Source organism: Agelaius phoeniceus, chromosome Z (assembly GCF_051311805.1).
Source record: "Agelaius phoeniceus isolate bAgePho1 chromosome Z, bAgePho1.hap1, whole genome shotgun sequence".
NCBI classification, from domain to species: domain Eukaryota; kingdom Metazoa; phylum Chordata; class Aves; order Passeriformes; family Icteridae; genus Agelaius; species Agelaius phoeniceus.
In genome coordinates, this window is record NC_135303.1 from 1,778,820 (window position 1) to 1,798,348 (window position 19,529).

Sequence of the window (19,529 nt, forward strand, 5' to 3'; positions counted from 1 at the left end):
CCGAGGGCTGTTAGCAGAGCCCTCGTGTGCTTCGTGCCACATGCAGCCCCCTGGCTGATTTATTGCCCTCACGTTTCCCTCTTGAAGTTAAATTGAGTTATTATCTTCCTAGTGAGGGGGGGGGGGTTCCTTTCAGTGTGAGATGTTGTTTCTTCTCTAATGCCTCGTGGCTAAATGCACAAGAAATTTAATGGTGGGTTTGACGCAGCAGTGAATTCCTTGCAGTGGTTTGACAATCCCTCACAGATCCTGCAGCAGCTTTCATTCATTTAATTGTAAAATCCCATTACAAATACTTTTCATTATCTAGGAAAATATATGCTCTGTGGTTGATTGCCAGAGTTTAAGGCTTTTGGGGACAGGAGTTAAATTTTCAAAACTTTTCCTAATTTTTTTTTTTTTTTCCTAATACCCTAAAGAAAATGCTTTGTCTTATTACTTGGCTAATTTCCCTGAAATGTGGAATTGTGGAATGAGGTCTTGTTTAAACAGCTTCAGATTGTGCATTGTGTTAATGCAGAAGATTTTAGGAGGAATAAACTCTGTTCCAGTAAAAACACAGCAATAAAATTTGCAACCTACGACTCCCCTTTGATCACTTGGATTCTTTGGGATTTCATTCCCAGCATTGCAGATTGGGTCAGTAATTGATAGTTCATTGTGCTGCCATATAATTCATGGGGTTTTGGTTGGATTTTTTTTTTTTTTTTTGTTTTTTGGGGTTTTTTTTTTTGCAAAACCACAGCAGAGGCACGACAGCCTCCTGGCCAGGGTGGAAGGACTGATTAGGCAACAGGAACTTGGATCCCTGAACTGCTTCTTCATGCTGGGCTCTCACACTCTTGGCAGGGTCTGGGGTTTGTAATCCTGGCTCAGCTGTTTGTGCACAGACAGAGCAGGGCTGTGATGTGGAAAGCAGCATCAAAGGGGAGGACACTGGGGGAAGGCAGGAATTGGGCAAAAAGAAAAAAAAACCAAAAAAAAACCAAATCAGGCTTTTATTTCTTATTTTCAAGGAAGAAATAAAACCATCACGATGCCTTTATGGAAAATTAACTAATCCAACCAAGGTACAAGGGCAATCTGTCTTTATTTCAGTGATAATTCCCTCAATTAAAAACAGGCATTGATTACCATGCCATCAATGCAATGAGACTCTGTTGGCTGCTCTGAGGAAATAGTTATGTCCTTAGAATATGGGTTGTTTTTTGGGTTTTTTTGGTGGTTTTATCTTTTTTGGGTTTGGGGGGTTTTTGGTTTTGTTTTGGTATTTTTTGGTTTTGTTTTTGTTTTTTTTTTTGTTTTTCTTTTCTTGTTGTTTTTGGGTTTGGATTTTTTTTTGGTTGTTTTCTGGTGGGTTTTTTTGGCTTTTTTTGTTTCTTTTTTTGGTTTTTGTTTGGGTTTTTGTTTGTTTGTTTGTTTTGGGGATTTTTTTGGGTTTTTTGGGGGGGGAGGGAATGTTGGGGTTTTTTTGGGTTTTTTTTTTGGTGGGGAAAATCTGCCACAGTCTCATTAAAGTATTATTCCACAGAGCTGTAGACAAAGAAATAGCTTATGTTTCAGATCAAATCTGGTAAATCCCAACCTGGAATTACTCATCATTAGCTGTGTTAGTGAGTGCTCGTTTTCCAAAATCAATTCTGTCATTTTGGATTATTTTCTGTGCGCTGTGTGTCACAAGTGTTTATCTTGACAGAAGGCAAGATACACTCCTCTCTGTTCTAAAATTAACTGTTTGAGTTGAAAAACAGCATGAATTGCTGTCATAAACGTATGTGAAGTTATTTTTCCATGTCTTTTGTGGAGGGAACTGTAGACCTGTTGGAAATTTCCATTAAACTTGAGACCACGGCTGTCCAGATCAGAGGACTTGCCTGAATTAATATTCATTAAATACCCCTTTGACACCCAAGTATAGACAGAAAGGCGTGTTTGATCATTTGGTTTTAAGGGATTCTTTTAGTGGGTTTCTATCAGAAATTCAGAAATTGAGGCCTAAGTGATCAATGAACAGAAACAATTATGTTTAAGGAAAGGATTGTCTGAGAAAATGCTCTTTTTTCACTTTGCTGTTACTGGTTTAATATTTACCCCTAGACCGTTTTTAGTGTATTCACCCAGAAACAGGAGTTCAGCTGTGGGACAGAAACTGGAAAAGCTGGAAATTCACACTGTCCTGTCCCAGGACTCCTCTGTTCCCCTCACTGACAAAAGCTCTTCAAAAACAAATTTAAATTGGTGCTTAATACTCAACCTTCATACTTAATGCTTAATTTAAATTGGTGCTTTCTATTTTGCCTGGCAAGCAGACAAACTAAATGCCTGTCTTTCCATCAAGTGTTAGACAAACCCCAAAACCCAGCTGGGTATATCTGGTGTGTCTTAAATAGGGAAATATAAATATGTTTTCCTGTGGTGGGGAGGACACCTTTGAAAACTCAGGTGCAAAGGGGAATGTAATCTGAATTTAAGGTGGAGTGTGTTGCAATATATTAATATATATTATATATTATATATTATATATTATATATTATATATTATATATTTATTAATATATGTGAATTTAAGGTGGAGTGTGTTGCAACATATTAATATATTAATATATTATATATAATATAATAATAATAAACATAATTTAAACATAAACATAAATTAATATAAACATATTAATATTACATATATTATATATATTGATATATTATATATATTATATATAAATTAATATGTATATTAATATAGATGAATTTAAGGTGGAGTGGGTTGCAATATATTAATATATGAATATTCATTAATATATGAATATTCATTAATATTGGATGGAAGGCTTATGCTGGACATACCATCCCATTCTGCAAGCTTTTTATTTTTGACATCTCTTCCCAAAACTGTGTGACTGAAGCTGGAGGGAGACCCAGTGACTCCCTGGCACTGTGTGTGGTTTTCTCTGTGGAACAGTCTCATCTAAGGCAGAGCAGAGCAGCACTGGTGACAGGAACATTGCACAACCAATTTCAGGAAGGGCAGCGGGGGTTGCTAAGCATTTTATCTGCTGGGAGTAGGAAAAATGCTGTGTGTGGATGAGTGCAATGAGGTCATTGCTTTATGTGCCCAAAGCCCCAGTTTCCCAATGTTTCTTAGAATTAACGAGGATGTATATTTAAATGTGTGCCTTTGATTTGGCTGAAGAGCGCAGCCAGGCAGTCCCCTGATGCCTGTACATAATTGTATGTATCTATTTATGCACAGAGCTTCACAGACAGAGATTATTCCAAGGAGGATTGGCAAGAACATCTCCTCACTAGCCTCCAGTTTCAGATAAAGTCAGATTGCCAGGCTCTGGAGCACCTTTGGTGCTACACAACTCCCTGAATATTTGTCACGTAAGGGACAAGCTCAGGGGGTCTGTGGGCCACAGTTATTTCCTTGGATTTCTTGTGGAGGTGGGATACCCCAGGATGTGATGAGTGCCTGAGCCCAGAGGCTGCAAGGGTGGCAGCAAACTGAATTCAAGATGTGCTGGGGACAAGATCTCTTTCCAAATCCCTTGTTTGAGGCTGCTTTATTTCCCCTTGCATGGCAGGGTTGCGATCTGGCCTCGCCAAACACTCATGAACATGTCAGGCTTTATTTCTCTGTGCTTTTTGCACTAACAGCGGCCTTTCCAGGACTCTGTGTGTGATTTCTCTTGGTGCTGGCACCCCTGGCATGGCAGATCGGGGGCTCAGGAACCTGTGCAGCTGCAGCTGGGCAGGGGAGGAGGTGCTGGGGGGCTCAGATCCCACTGCAGGACCCCACTGTGGGGCAGGGGCTCCCTGGGGGAGGCTGTGACCCCAGCCTGGAGCAGGGGCCTGGCAGGAGGGAGAGGAGCCCAGGCTGGAGCAGGCTTTTGGGAAAATGCTGTGAGCTCCAGGGGGACCCACACTGGGGAATTCCTGAAGGTCTGAGCCCATGGAAGGGACCCACACTGGAGCAGGGAAGGAATGTGAGGAGTCCAAGCCCTGAAGAAGAAGGAGCAGAGCCCACCTGTGATGTCCTTGCCCTCCTCAGCTGAGGATTGAGGACAGGGCAGCTTTTTGGTATCTGGCCAGGATCACCCCACAGCATTCTTACTTCCACATTGAAATTTTTTTTTTCCGTTTCCTTTCCTTTTTTTCCCCCTCCACAGAAGATTCTCTTCATTTCCTGCTGCACAAAGAAGCACTTGTGGACACACCAGCTCAGCAGAGCCCTCAGTGACTCTGGAGCTCGCTTCTCTCCATTTAGGGAGCTCACCTTTGGCAAGGGTAGCAATGCATCACCCACTGGAGGGGTTCTGCTGCAGTGGGGTGTGCTTAACCTCTCAAAAACCCCCATTCCTGCCCCAAAAGCTGCCTGTGCTGCCCCTGGCAGGGCTTCTCCAGCTTCTCCCAGTTTGGGCCCACACTGGGTCCTGGCAGGGAGGTGCTGTGCTGCTGCTCCTGTCCCTGCAGAAATTGGGCTTTGCCACCAAGGTGTGTCAGACAGTGAGGGTGGGACAATGAATGAAATGCACCGAGGGGCTCAGTGGGAGATTGGGTGTTTCTGGCACTGTTTTGGGACAGGCAGCTCAGTCACACCTGGGCAGTGTGACCAAGGCAAGGAACCAACTTTGTGAGGTGTGGTGTGACCCCTGCTCACCCTTCCCCAGCTGCACCTTCACCCTGCCGGTAACAGCCTCTCCAGAAATGGCATTTTTGTCCAAATTTGGGCTGCTCTGCGTGGTCCCCAGGAGTCCCACACCTTCCTCTCCTACACCCAGCTTTGTAAAACTTCCATTTTTGATCGTTCTGCAGGTATTTAATCACCATTAAGGCATTTTCAGCAGCACAGTGGCCCCTCAGCTTGGAGCTGTGTGGAGAACAGTCAGCCCTGGTGAGGCAGGACAGTGTCTGTGAGGGAATCTGAATCATCTGGGCTTTCTGCTTTGAGGAGAAGTGTCTTCAGGTTCATTATTCCCTTTATTGATTTAATTCCAGCTGCTCGCCTCGTATCGATCTGGACTGGCCACCAGAGGCACTTTCACTGGAGTTTTTGTCTTTTCAGGCAACTGTTGGAAGGAAAAAACCCACTCCTTTGAATTAAGCATCATCTGCTGTGAAGGTTTTCTAGGAATGTCTGTTTTTATCACCCTCCTGTTGCCTAATTTGTGATTTCTGACACGTAATGGACACACAGAAGTGCTCAAGATGAATGACTCAATGTGATAAAGCGGCAACTTCCCTTCCCCTGCCCCTGAGGCTTCATTCCTTTTTTTGTTTTTTTTTTTTTTTTTTTTTTTTTTTTTTTTTTTTTTTTTTTGTTGTTGTTTTTTTTTTTTGATCCAAACTTCAAAAGGATTGCCCTGGATGTTTATGCTGTCCCATTTTTCATCCCCCCTGTGCTGTTTTTATCCCCTCTCGTTTTTGAAAGCAGCAATAGAGAAATCTTACAGGGGGTGTTTCCCTTTCATGATTTTCTGCTGCTTAAAGCCTTGGGGAGGAGGAACTGTGTGGTTTTGGTAAGCTCCCAGTCCACTTCCAAACCTTCTGAATCTGCTGATTTTTGTAACACTGGGATCAGGTTTGGGATGCTCAGAGGAAGAGAAGCACCTCACTACATAAATTCTGCCTGGGAGTGTGAGCACTGCTTGCTGCTCTGGTTTTGTACAGCTTTAGCAAACAAATAAGAGGGTTTTTTTTTTCCCTTTATATCTTGTCTTCCAGCTCTTTCTCCTGCCTGTTGAGCTCTTGCTGTTATCAAGAGTCAGTTAAATGCACCTGATCATTAAAATGTTGAGAGGGAAGGGCAGGAGTAGTTTAGGTTTGAGCAGCCTCCTTTCTGTGAATGCAGAAATCAGAAACATCACCACTGAAATTTCCCTCTCCCCACCAAGGGCCTCGAGGTCCTTGCAGTGTTTTTTTTCACCAGTAATATCAAACTTACTCTTCACATTTATAATTTCATTGGTGGTTTGTGGAGAGTTGTGGTGTTCTGCAGTTGAAATCTGTTTCCTTGCATTCCCACCAGAAAACAGCTTATTCTCCTCCTTCTAGGACAGGGAAAGTGTAGGCTCCAAAAATGATGTTAGGCTTGAAACTTGACATTTTGGCAGCACCAAACTCTGGCTGTAATGGCTCCTGCTGGGTCCCACCAGGTTTAGAATGAGCTTCTGTTACTCTTGCCTCAGTATTTTATTACAATTAGCAATGGAAATGTAGAAGGGGTTGGAAACCTGGCTGGTAAATTGTTATAAAAGTGATGTTGGTTATTTCACAAGAAGTTAAGCTAAGCTCAAACTGAAAACCTGTGTTTTCAGACTAAATGCTGAATTTTTCCCCCCCTAATGATACCAGGAATTTCTTTGGTCTGCCAGATTTATTGGGAAATGTTTCAAGCAACCATTTTTATTTATAATTATGCTTTAAAATAAATTCTAAAATGGCTCTTTGAACAGCTAGGTCTTTTAAATTTTTTTGCATCACTCTGTACTATCTGAACTGCTTATTCTGACCATGAGATTTTATCCCAGGTTTTTAATTTATTTTATTTGGCTCTGCTCTTTTAGATGGGAATTGCCATGTCTTGCTCTTTCACCTTCCTCCCGTCCCTCTCCTGTGCAAGGGTACCCATTTCAGACAGAATCAGGAATCAGGATGCTCAATCTGCCACAATCTCAATTAACAGCAGACAGTGTCTTCCCTGTGCTTGTGGACTGACTGTTGATTCTAATTTCTTTTCCTCTGGAAGGAAAACAATTGAGACATCAGGTGAGGAGGTGCACTTGAAAAATGTGCATTATTCTCCCCCTTTTTCGCAGTGCCACAGGGTGGATAAAAACCACATGAGCTCCCACTGAGGGGACTTGTTCCCAGTGCCTCAAGATCCAGCTTCAGCTCCATTTTCAGTGCTATTTCTGGGTTGTTTTACCCAGGCAGCAGCACCTATTTAACATGTGAACCATGGTTATTTTCCTCTGATTGACACGTGCCTTCTCCTAATAAAGTCCCAGTTGCAGGGTGTTCCCTTTTCTCCTAATGCTTTTAATGTAAGATGAAAAATTCCTTTACAGCACTGTGCTGAAACTCAACAGAAAGGCAAACTATTTAAATTTTTCAGTGGTGGCGCAGCACTGGGACCTTTTTCAAGGCTCTCTGTGGATTAAAACTGTGTAATGTTTGTGGTTTGGATGCTGCTTTGAACCAGAGCAGCACAAGAAAATTTTCTGGACATACTTTAGGTTTGTACTAATATGTCAGAGCTGAAGGTAAAAATCTGGCTTGGGCTGGAGTTGGGGCAGCTGTGTATAGAAAATTACTGTACACTGGTATTTAATGAATTTTGTCACGTTTTTGTTGCATTCTGTGCTTTTTGCTGTGGTTTTCCTGTTCCTGTGCATTTTGTGGGGGGTGTCTTCAGGACTCTGGGAAGTTTCCCTGGCCTTGAGAGGATGCAGGGCCATGACAGAGAAATTCACTGGAAGTTGCTGAGCACACCAAAAGCAACCTGGGCAGAGCAGAGCTGACCCAAGGACAGCTGTTCCCACATAGTGGACAGCTGATGGGTCATCCCTTAATTTCCTTTTATTTTTTTTTTTTTTTTTAGCCTGACACAGCCTCTTTCTCCTCACTGGAAGGTGTGATTCCACCCCAATGCGACCCAAAATTGCTGAATGTTTTTTTCAGTGTGTGAAATGGAACCTGCAGGTGTCCATGCAGGTGCTGAGCAGGCTGGAAGGGCACAGTGGCTTTGGGACACCAATGTCACACCTTCCTGTTAATGCTCCTGAGGAACCCCATAGCTCACCCTCAAATCCCTAAAATTTATCCCAAACCTGTTCTTAATGTCCTCATTCAGTGTCTCTGAAAACCTGGGGCCTGAGGAGGAGCGTCTGGTAGAGGGGACATGAGATGCATGGGCTCCTTGAAGCTGTGCCTTGATCTGTGGAGGGGTGGGAATGAGAAATTTCTGTTTCAAATGTCACTTTTTCAGTTTGTGTCTCATAGGTCCGTGGGATTTCTCGGTTCCTTTCCCTAAAGGTGGCTCGTGGATGCAGAGCCTGGTGGCCCTCCTGGGCTCCTCTCCTCTCCACCTTTGGGGCTGGTTGCCATCCCAGCTGGGCTGTCACTGCTTTCTGTGATTTTTGACCATTTACAGGAATAAAAAGCAAGAGTGGCTCATGAAGAAGAAAACCCCTCATTTTATGGCAATTTTCACCAAGGAAACACACAAAGGAAAAACCCACCCTTTTGTTTGGCTGGGGTTTTGTTGTTTATTTGGGGATGGTGCAACCTTTCTTAAAAAATCTCATTTTCCAGACTCTTTAGCAGCATTTACCCAGCAAGTAATGAACTTGTGTGTTTGGTCTGAGTACACTCTGTCCCCTTCTTTTGGTTTTTTTGGTTTTTTTTAAATTTTTTCCCTTCCTGTGTGTTTGAACAGGTTTCAGCTCTCACAGGTGTCACTGCAGGCGATTGTTTGATCTTAATTATCAAAGCTTTGATCTCATTTCAGAAAAGTATGAATGAATGCAGGTCTGTGGCTGGGGAGGGGTCAGCAGGAACACAGGGAGAGGTTGGATGGGAGTTCAGAGGCAGCAGAGAGGAAAGCACAGTTCTGAGTTCTAAAAACAAATTTATATTCGATAGTGACCTGTTGGAGGGGGGGGAAAAGCCTCGCTGCACTTCATCTGCTCTACCTTAGGTTGTAAATTGAATTCTGCTCCCAGATTGATTAAGAGCTCACTGCTGCTTTGCGTTTCTGAGCGCATTTTGTCATTAGAAAACACCTGCAGGAGTAGTACACCCACTGTATTTCCCTTTTCCATCCACACGCTCCACTGATCCAAAGTGGTTTTCTGCAGTAAGCTGATTAAAGTGAACGATCCCAAACCTGCTGGGCAGATCTGTGCATAATAGGTAATCTGGGCAGAAATGGGCTCCTGATGGTGCCCAGGTGTGTGCGCACAGATCGTTCAGCAGGGAGGAGGAATGTGCTTAATTCAGTCGTGGGAGGTTTTAAAAGAGTCCATGGATTCTCCTTGTAGTGGTTTTGGTTTGGGAATTTAAGATTTTCTTTAATTTTAAAATTTCCCAAAGGGAGACCAACCCCACAACACTCCCTCTTTTACCCAATAATCAATAAAAGAACCAACAAACACCCCAGAAAAAAAAAAAAAAAAAAAAAAAAAAGCAACCAAAAAATTATTTTTCCCTTCATCAGGCAGTGCAGAGGGTGGGCCCCAGAGAGCTGCAGGCTGAGTCTGTGGTTCAGGAGGCTCTGCAAGCTCAGACTTAACTTTACACCAACTCCTGTTTTTCTCCACTTAAATACTCTTTTGTTCTTTGTTTCAGCATGGCTTTCAGTTGTAGCTGCCGTGTGCAGTCACCAGGTTTTGGGGTGGAAAACCCCATCCATCCCTCCACACTCCACCCCTTCAGGGATGCAGGCAGAGGAGCACCAGGACACAAGAAATCAAACCAGGGTTGTTTTTTTTTTTGTTTAATTTGCCCTCTGAGGTCTCTGTGGTCGCCCTGAGGGGTAGGAAAAGGTTATGGACAGCCTGCATTCCCAGGATCCGGCAGCCTGGAGCAGGATTATGGCACAGTTTAGCCACATTTGGTGTTATATAAATGTATATGTGATAAAAATAGTGCTTGATGATTATGAGAAATGTCTCCCAGCGTTTGCCAGTGGATTTGCAATGCACTGGATTTATGAAAGGCCTTGACAAAATTCCCAAACAAACCGAGTTTTCCCCCTTTACTCTGTGCTTTTGTAGCTGTGATTAAGAGGTTTGTGCTTTTCCCCCAGTGAGTGCAGTGGTGCTGGGGTGTTCCTCAAAGTGCATGTGGTGTAGTTTATTTAAGCAGGAAGGAGTTTAAGTGGAAATGAGCCACAGAAATGTGTGCCACTTGTCTAAAACAAACACGGTTCAGGCTCTTTCCTTGTAAGTGACATCTATTATTACATTTTTAAGTAGATCTTTGTTAGCAAGCATCTGTAAGCGTGTTTGATCGTACGGAGAGATCCAAGGCTGTATTTATATTGCTAAACCAGAATGTTCTCTTGACATAAGGGCCTGCACCAATGCCAGCTGAAGTTAATCGGGAATTTGCAACTCAAAGGACAGAAGTTTCCCTAAAAAAGTTTCTGCTCTGTAGGACTAAATAAATGCAGTGCATGAATATGAATGTTGAGACCTGATCTAGACCAATTATTGCAAATTATATCAGATATTAAAGATTATATCATTAAGAGGTAAATATGAGCATCTTCTCAATATATAGATATATATTTGTTGGCTCTTGATGTAATCAATGTGGATATGTAGGATATTTTAGGGATTCCAAGTTCATTTTTCTCCCTCTGGAGGATTCCAAGGATGTGTGAACTAAAAAAAAAAAAAAAAGAAAACCCACACAACTTGTACAATCATCAAACAAAATCATCCCACATTTGATGGTTTCTGGTCCCAGAGGAGGAAGAGCATCGTTCACAGGAGCTGAAGACAAAATTTAAGATCATCCTGGGTTTTAAAGTTTGGCTTTAAGTTGGGTTCCACTGAGGGAATTCCAGGCTTGCCCTGCAGTGCAGAGGTGGTGATGGGTGCAGGTGCAGGTTGGCCTCCAGCCAGAGGGGGAAGCTTATGAAGGAACATTTGATTCCCTGGTTGAACATTAATTTTGTGGTTGCAGCATTGAAAATATTCTTCATTGACTGTGAAATTGAACAATACACTACTATTATTATTGTTGTTGTTGTTATTATTATTATTATCTATTTTATTATTATTATAATGAAATAATATGTTGTTTTATAATAATTATTATTAATAATTATTTTTATTTTCACTATTTTTATTTTTATTTTAATTTTGAGTTTTTATTTTTACTGTTATTGGTGGTGTTGTCATTGTCTGTCTGGTGACCTCAGTGGAGACTGGACTTGCTCGACACACAGAGTTTGGGGCAAGGCCAGGCATGGAATTGTTCTATTCAGCTGTTTCCTGAGTATTTTTCTCTACTTTCTATGAATTTGTCTTGGGGCCAGGCATGGATTGGGCTCTGATGATCTCTGACACCACTGCTCTCTTCAGATGGACCCAAAAACTCTCAGCTTCTTCACCAAATTAGGGGAAAATCCCTCAACTCTAATTTCAAGTCATGAAGCTGAATGTACTCAGCAAGTTCTTCAGGACTTGGTGGGATTTACATTTTGCAGGATTATTTTGAAGTATATGGGCCTGCTTTCATATCATTTCTTGGAATAAATGCCAGCAAAAACTATATCTGGAAGCTGAAAACTCTTACTACTGCCAAAATGTAAAGCATTTTATTTTCTTTTTCCATTCTACATTGAATTTTAAGAAAAATGCCTCTATAATTTACCTTAGAGTGACTCTAGCATATCTCTGAGGGGGAATTCCATCATGTTTTTAATCACATCTAGCTCCCGTTTAGCCTACCCACATTTTTAATGCTCCATTCTAAAGATCTCTGTCCGCATGGAGTGCTCTCAGTGCATCGCTTCATGTGAGGGGCTTTCCCCCCCTGCTCCTCCATGACCCCTTTGGTTTTCCTTTCTGTGGTTAACTTTCCTCTCCTTGCCCAGTAGCCACAGGCAGACAGGATCTCTCTGAGCACCACGGGGCATTGGTTCTTCCAGGCCAAGGTTTCAGCTGCAGCCATGAGCCTCAGTGGGAGCCTCAAGAATTGGAGATATCTGTGTTAATGCTGCAGTAATTCTCTGCCTAGGAGCTGCTGCTGGCACCTATTTTTATGATAGTGAAGAAAGCGTGTATCAGGTTTTATCCTCTGCTTTTCTCTGCTCATGGTATTAAGATTTTATTAAGATTCATGTCCAAATGAAGCATTAAACCGGGCTGGGGAAGGATGAGTGCACTGAGAAACTCAGATGGTGAGAGCTGAGATCCCCTCTCTTGGTAAAATGTCAGCTCAGGGTTGGAAGCAATTATTTTAATTACTAAAAAAATTAAGGAAATACTGCAGTGGTTCAGAGGCACAATCCTGGATTACTCAAGTTTCTTAGGAAACCTTTCCATCCACATTGTTGTGCAAAGGTTTTTCTCTTTCCAAACCCCATGAGAGTTGCTCAAGGACAAAAGCTTGGGTGGAATCATAACCACAGCGTGCTGGGCTGGCTCTGGAGGCAAAGCCGAGTGCAAGGACACTTCTCTGCCCAGAAAATAAAGTGATTTTTGGTGCAGCTTCTGCAGAGCCATGGCTCTGAGCTCCTGTAAGGAGAGCCTTGCGTGTCTCCTGCTCCTCAGGACCCCTGCTCAGCTCTGGAAGGAAATATCAAGTCATGTAAACCACTTTCTTCCAGTTCTGGGGCCAGCATCTCAGCTGGTGTAAGTCAGCAGAGCTGCAGTGACATTATTAGTGCTGCAGTGATTCACACCAGCTGTGGGTCCAGTCTTCTGCCTTAATTTATGAACTAAATGCCAGGAAATATGGAATGATGTCTTATAGTCAGCAGTTCTCCAGATGTGTTAATGGAGTTTAAGTTTACCGAAAGGCAAGACTTCAAAAAGAGATCCAGCAGAAGAATAAACTTTGAGGAAGAATGCCTTGCTTACAGGCTTCTTGGCAAGAGGGGGCTGTGCAACTCGCTGCAATTTACAGAAATTAACTCAGTTACGTGTCAGGATATGGTAATACAGCCTCCCTGAGAAATCCAAAATAATTTCACAGCACCAAGCAGGCTGCTGGCATTCAGTGAGCAGCTGCCATGCAAGTGGGAATCACCAAGCCCTGAAACCAGAACTAAGTTGCTGATGAGCTTTGTGTGAAGAGCCCAGTGCCTCCCCTGTGCAAGCACTGGATTTATTCAGGGCTGGGTTTATTCAGAGGCAGCTTTTTGGAGATTAAAAGAGGCCCGTGTTGTTACAAGGACACAGAAGCTTAATAGTTCTCACTGTGCAATGTGAAAACTCAACAGTGGCTTGGCTTAAAGATGTGCTCTCATGGATGGTGTTGAAAAGTGTTATTTTAGCCAATGAGAAGGGAATGGTTGTTGACGTTGCTTAAGCCCTGTCAGGCTTCCTTGTCCAAATCAGAAAACTCTGGAACTGCTGAAACCTCACAGCCAACAAATGTGGGGTCTCAGAGGCCTTTTAATTCTTTTATGCCTGAATAATATATGAGCAAATGCTCAAAAAAAAAAAAAATAAAAACAGCAAACCAAACCTGAAATATCCTGTGGTGGCACAAAGGCCTCCACAGCCTAATTTATTTGCTAATGAGACCTTTCAGAATTAATTTAAATTATCAGTGGGTGGCTCCACACTCTGTGGTTCACTGGAGATGGACCCACAGAGGTAAAAGGACAACACACCTCCAGTGATTGAACCTGAAATCCCTCTGCTGGGGCTTGGTGCCTGTATTTTATTTTTAAATAAGTTGATTTCTATCCACCAGAGCAGTGTGGGATGCTCTGAGGTCATTGGTGGAGGATCCAGGTCTGTTTCACAGCTAATCCCAGTGACTTTTTGGTGAGGCAAATATCTGTTCGGGTGTCACTGCGTGCCAAAAGGAATATAAAAGATGCTTGGCATGATGTATTCAGGCCTGAAGAAGAGTGTTTTGGAAGAGTTCTCAGAGAAAGCTCGTTAGACTTTCAGAGAAAGTAATTACCATAATCTAAATATAGGAATATATTGAATTTAGAGGGGTTTGCAGAGCTGGAGGGGTGAGGAAACCCTTCTGGATTCTGGAAGTGGCAGCATCCAAAACTCAGCATTTACAGGACTTCTGCTGGTTGCCCTGGAGCCCCCAGGGATGGAATGGAGCTCATTTCCCACCCCCAGGAAACAGAGAATGATCAGAGCTCTGAGCAGCTGGAAGTGGGAGCCACACAGTGCCTGCTGCCTCAGAGAGCTCATTCCCCTTTGGAATTGGCATTTTTTGTAGAGACTTCTGCTCCCTAGAGATTCCTAGGTGGGAGTTATGGAAAAATTGGGTTCTGAAAATTGAAAAGAATTCATTAATTTGACCAACAGTGCTGACTTTATCACACAGAGCAGCTGAAGGCAAGATGCTTGAATCAGTCTGAAAATTAAAATTTCACTGTGTGCTTCATTTCCCTGAGTCCTCACAGGGCACCACTGGAGGGTAGAACTCTCCACCCCTTCTCTCCAGCTCTTCCCATCCTGGGCAATGCATGAAATTTTCACCTTTTTTGTCAGCATGGCAGCAGTGTAACCAACCTGGGCAGGAACCCTGAGAAGCTGCCGCCAGGTCCTGAGCCAAGCTTAGGAGATCACATCCTATTTTCAAGGCAGTGACTGATGCTGGTCCCTGGAATTCCTTGTCACTGGAAACTCACACCCCTGTGATTGATAAATCCCCTCTAAATGCACAGGAAAAAAGATTTCTCTGCAGGATTCAGTTGTGTTTGGTTTTGGTTTTTTTTTTTTTTGTGGGGGGGTTGTGGTGGTTTTTTTTTCTTTGTTTTTTTTGGGTTTTTTTGAAAGTTTTTTTTGTGGATTCAGCCTATAGAAGCGTAATTCCTATAGGCAGCAGAAGCTGTTGGAAATGCCACTTTTTTTGGTGTTTTCTGGAAACACAGGATAGATACATCACCTTCCCAAGGCAGAAGGGCAGAGCTGTCTGTACTGGAATCATGTCCTGGAGAGAGAGCAGAAATAGGGAAAGTGGTCTCTTAGCACGATTTCTGCATCTGGGCTGCTCTTCCCAGCTCTCCATGGGGAAACTGTGGGTGAAATGGTCATTCTCAGGGTGTTTGAAAAACTTCTAACTGTGCATTTATAAAATATTGTTAAATATAAATTTTTATATAAATATAAATATATTCTATTTATATAGATACTTATTTTATATAGTTATATATAAAATATATATTATTTATATATTCATATGAAATATAGAAATAAACTATCAATAAATAATTATATTTTATAAATGTAAATATATAATAAATATTTCTATTTTATAAATATAAGTTTATAAACTCTTAATATAAATTTTTCTATAAATATGAAACCATAAATAGAAATATATTATATATATTGTATCTTTATATAAAAATATAAATTATTTATATAAATTCTAAATATAAAGTGTAATAATGAATATAAATATATAGTATATATACTCATATATATAAGTATATATACACTTATATATATAAGTGTATATATATTTATATATAAAATATATATAAATATATAGTGTATATAAATATAAATTCATAAACTGTTTTCAATATAATTTTTTATATAAATATGAAACTATAAATATAAATATATTTATATATTTACATATAAAATATATAAATATATATTAATATATATATTATAAAATAAATATACTTATATTCATTTATATTTTATATAAAATATTTATATTTTATGTAAAAATATAAATTATTTATACAGCTATATAAATATAAATATTTTGATGAATGTAAATATAAGTATATACTTTATAAAATATAAATTTATAAACTTTTAATATAAATTTTAATATGAATATAAAACTATAATTATATTCTATTTATTTATATGTCTATGAAAAAATATATTATGTACGCAGTTGTATGAGATATAAATATGCCTATAATTATACATATAAATATAAATATATATTTTTCATAAGTATAAATGTCTAAACTATTTTTAGATAAAATTTTATATAAATATATAATAATAATATAATAATATAGTATAATAATATATACAGTTTACAAACTGAATCTCCTCTGCCTGCTTTGCCACTGCCACCTCAGTGAGTGATTAGGCCTCACAGAAACCACTTTCCCCTTAGGAAAAACACCCCAAACTACGCTGGAATTGCTTGCATTTGTTTCCAGCCCTGTCTGACCTCCTCTGTTTGTTCCAGGGCTGGCCCGGCCTCCTCGGGGCAGCGCTGCCCGGACTGGGATCTGGAGACCCTGGAGAACTCCTGCGAGCCAGGGCAGCTCTTGGAGGACATGTAGCCACGGTGGGCTGGCCACAGGGACGCTGCTGCTCCCAGCACGGATCAATTATAAACTAAAAAGGTTTTTTTTTTACAGAACAGAGCCAAAATCTTTGCTCTGAGGCCCTGAACCCTCCTGCGCCACGCTTCTTGCAGGCCTTGGCCTGCTGCACCTCATTTATGGATGTCTGAAATTGAGTTTAGGCTCTGTGTGGAGCTTTTCTCACTTGTATGGGGGAATTGAGGGCATTTTGGATGAGTTTTTGCATCCTCACAGCCTCTGGCTGTGCTCAGGATCAACCATTTCCCAGGCCCCAGGCATGAGGTGATGCCAGACCTGCACTGAGCTCAGCCTTTCCCCAGGCTTGGAATGGATAAATCAGCTTTATTGGAGGTGCAGGTGTGACTTTAGATTGGTTCTGGGTCAAAGCAAAATGTCCTTTTACTTGTGGCACTGCGCATTGTAATGTATGCCAGTTTTTGGGAGTACAGTGCTAGTAAGGTTGATATTGACTCTTATTTTAACTTTCTGTAGAAACCCACAGCATTTAAAATTGTGATTTTTGATACTTCATCTATTTCCTTATGGCAATTTCTTAAAAAAAAAAAAAAAAAGAAGAAAAATAAAATGCATTTGAAAAAATAAATCAAATTTGTCTTTATTTGTTAGACATTATGAATAAAGGTAGTAGTTACCAAAGAGTTTTAATGCCTGAGCTTGTCTTGCCCCAAACTGATGCATTAATTTAGATTTAAATCTTCACCAAAAAGACAAAGTTAACATGCATTTACCTTTCAGTGGCCAAAGAGAAGAGCTAAAGGTGGACCTCAGGATTCTGCTTTGCATTTTCAGGACCTGAATCCATCCTTGCTTAAGACTGAAGGCTCCAGTTCTTTCTGCAAGAGGAATCCCACTGAAGTCAGCCCTTGAAATCCTCTGTGCTCTGTGGGTTGCAAAGCTCTTTGGTAAAATACTTTATATTTCTGAAGTGCCTCTGATTCTGCCAGAATTCCATCCTATACTCAATTAAAAGCATCCCTGTCAGTACTTGCAGGCTTCATACAAGAACATGGGGATCTGGGAATATTATATTTAACCATTCCTCTCTGAAAAAAACCCCACAGTCACAGCGTTTTAAATTCACAAAGGGCTTCGGGACAGTGTTATAAATCACACAGCAAAAATAAGAATGGCCAAAATATTTTGCTTGCTAAAAAGCCTTTGTGCCTGGGAAGTGGCAGGGCCACAAAAGAGCCATTCATGCACCCATTCATAGGCACAGCCTGATTTAAAATCTTCCAGTGCTGATCTGACAATGCTTTCAGCAGAAGCTGGTATATGGTTTCAGTTTTAAAGTGAAAATGTTCCATGACTTACCCAGAGTGCTTGGCTTGATGGTGCCTGCAGCAGAAAATGGAGCTGGACATCCCACAGAGCTCCCCCTTCCAGGAAACTGCTGGGTTTCTAATTGTGAAATGTTGTTGTTGCAAATGGGAAATGCTACACGCCGTTGGCACGTGTAGTAAAGTCCATGAGGGTGTTCATTCTGCTCTCTCCTTTCTTATTTTGTTGAGGGGTTTTTTTTGTTTTGTTTCTTTAATTTTTCTGCGTTTTGGTTTTGGTGCTTTTTTTGTTTGGTTTTGGTTTTGGTTTTGGTTTTGGTTTTGGTTGGTTTGGGTTGCTTTGGGTTGGGTTTTTTTTGGTTTTTTTTGTTTGGGTTTTTTGTGGTTTTTTGTTTTTCATTTTTTGGCTTATTTTGTTGGTTTGTTTTTGTTTTTTTCATGTAGGGTTTTCTTTGATGCATTTTTTGTTGGTTTTGAAATTTTTTTTTTGTCTTTTGGAGCTTTTTGTGTTTTTTGGGGTTTTTTGGTTTGGTTTTTGTTTAGTTTTTTGTCGTTGTTTTTTGGGTTTTGAGGGTTTTTTGTGGTTTTGGGGGGGTTTTTTTTTGGGTTTTTTGGGGTTTGCAGAGTCAGGCCAGGAGCTGAACAGAAGATTCCATGGTGGGGGACGCAGATGCAGCCCTTGGTGTGTGAGAGCTCAGTTGTGAGCTCAGCTGGGCAGGGCTGAGCCCTTTCCCACCCAGCTGGGGCTGTTTGCACACTCAGACACCTCCTGGCAGTGTCCCCAACCTGGGGAAATCCTTTCTGAAGATTTATTTGAGAAACTACTTTTTTTTTTTTTTTTTTAATTTCCATTTTCCAGTCAACTTTGACAGAGAAAAATCCACCAATCTCCAAATCAGTTCAGGTCTGTGTGGGCCTGTCATTGTGTGAGAGCAGAGGTATTTTTTTCCTGCAAAAACTGCAGGAAATCAGTGAAAATTCTTCAGGAAGTGCATTTGTCTGTGAGAGAAGTGGGGATCTCTGCTTTGTCTTTAAATTCATTCATGGTCCAACTCACCCAGACAGGTGAAATCTATCTCAAATTAACTCCTGTTCTTTGGGAAGGGAACCCTGTGGTAATGCCTCATTAAATGATTTCTTAAAGCTTACTAAATTAATACTTGGTGTTGCTTGGTTGTCTCTGAGAAAAGCCAAGGTTTTTGCCACCCCTGCATGAGCAGTTCTGGATTTAATCCTCACTCCATTCACCCTCCTCTTTAGCAGATTTACCAAATTTACACTTGTTTTGTTTTGTGTTCAGGGCTCTCTAACTCAGTGTTTATAAGATCAATTTTTCCAGGTGTGCCAGTGATATGTCACATCACTCAATTGCTCCCAAAATTAGAAGAGACAAAATAGAGAAAAATGCCCAGAAATGGGTTTTTAAAGGCAGGAACTTAACCAAAGTTAGGAATGACGGATCAAATTCCTAAGATTCTTCTTTATTAACATTTATCCTTGATATTGATCTACAAATCAATACAAATCAATTTCCAAAGTAATTTTGTTTTTCACCAGCTTAAACTGTATTTTTGGGGGAAGACAAAACATGCAGTTGTTTTGCAGAAGGAAAAACCATGTATTCTTTAAAGGCTTGGACTCATCTAGAGTTTTATACCTGTAATGTAACTGCTTGAACAGAATGTGTATTTTCATAGAAAACAAATTGTTATTTGAGGTCTGAGTTCATCCAGCAAATTTTGAAAAGCACACCTCAAAAATATTTATTTTCAAGAGAGGAAAAAGAAAGTTCTGGACCAAAAAAAAAACAAACAAAACTCAAAAAACCCCATCAGTTCTTGAGGAAGTGCTGCATAAAGTGTTGCCTTTGGCATGATAATGCTAGTTTGATTTTGAGATAATGTTTTGACAATCTGTATCAGTATTTTAACTCCCTTCTCACTATTATTCCCTAAAGCAGACACTCGTGTGTGTGTCTGTGTGTGCATCAAAATCTCCCCCTCTTTGTGCCTGTGATGTATAAATTATATTTATGTGTGGATAAATGCGATTATCTGGAAATATTTAGTGTAGTATTAGTATTTAGAGCTGGCTCTGACAGCTCCTGCAGTTTGATCCATCAGCCTAGAGGTGCTTGAGGAAAGGAAAAGTCTTTACACATGGGGATCCAGATGCTGAAAAATGTTTAAGGCAAAGCTTTTTTTGTTGTTTTTTTTTTTTTCTTGTTTT

General features: G+C 40.7%; 1 protein-coding gene and 1 long non-coding RNA gene across 5 annotated transcripts in view; one reads left to right on the plus strand and one right to left on the minus strand.

The window, feature by feature from the left end:
* The window catches only part of XRCC4 (X-ray repair cross complementing 4), a 144,857-nt gene extending 128,278 nt beyond the window's left edge, over positions 1-16,579 (plus strand). For all 4 annotated transcript variants that reach the window (XM_077172209.1, XM_077172206.1, XM_077172208.1 and 1 more), the window contains one exon: positions 15,879-16,579. In XM_077172209.1, the coding sequence (XP_077028324.1) occupies positions 15,879-15,975 (97 nt within the window). In that variant the 3' untranslated portion in view covers positions 15,976-16,579. The remainder of the gene's footprint in view (positions 1-15,878) is intronic.
* On the minus strand, positions 14,460-17,536 carry LOC143692277 (uncharacterized). Its single transcript, XR_013180156.1, has 3 exons — positions 17,335-17,536; positions 16,749-16,853; positions 14,460-14,730 (listed from the first exon to the last, which is right to left on the minus strand). It is a non-coding gene; the product is annotated as an uncharacterized LOC143692277 (long non-coding RNA).
* Between the last annotated feature and the right edge of the window lie 1,993 nt (positions 17,537-19,529).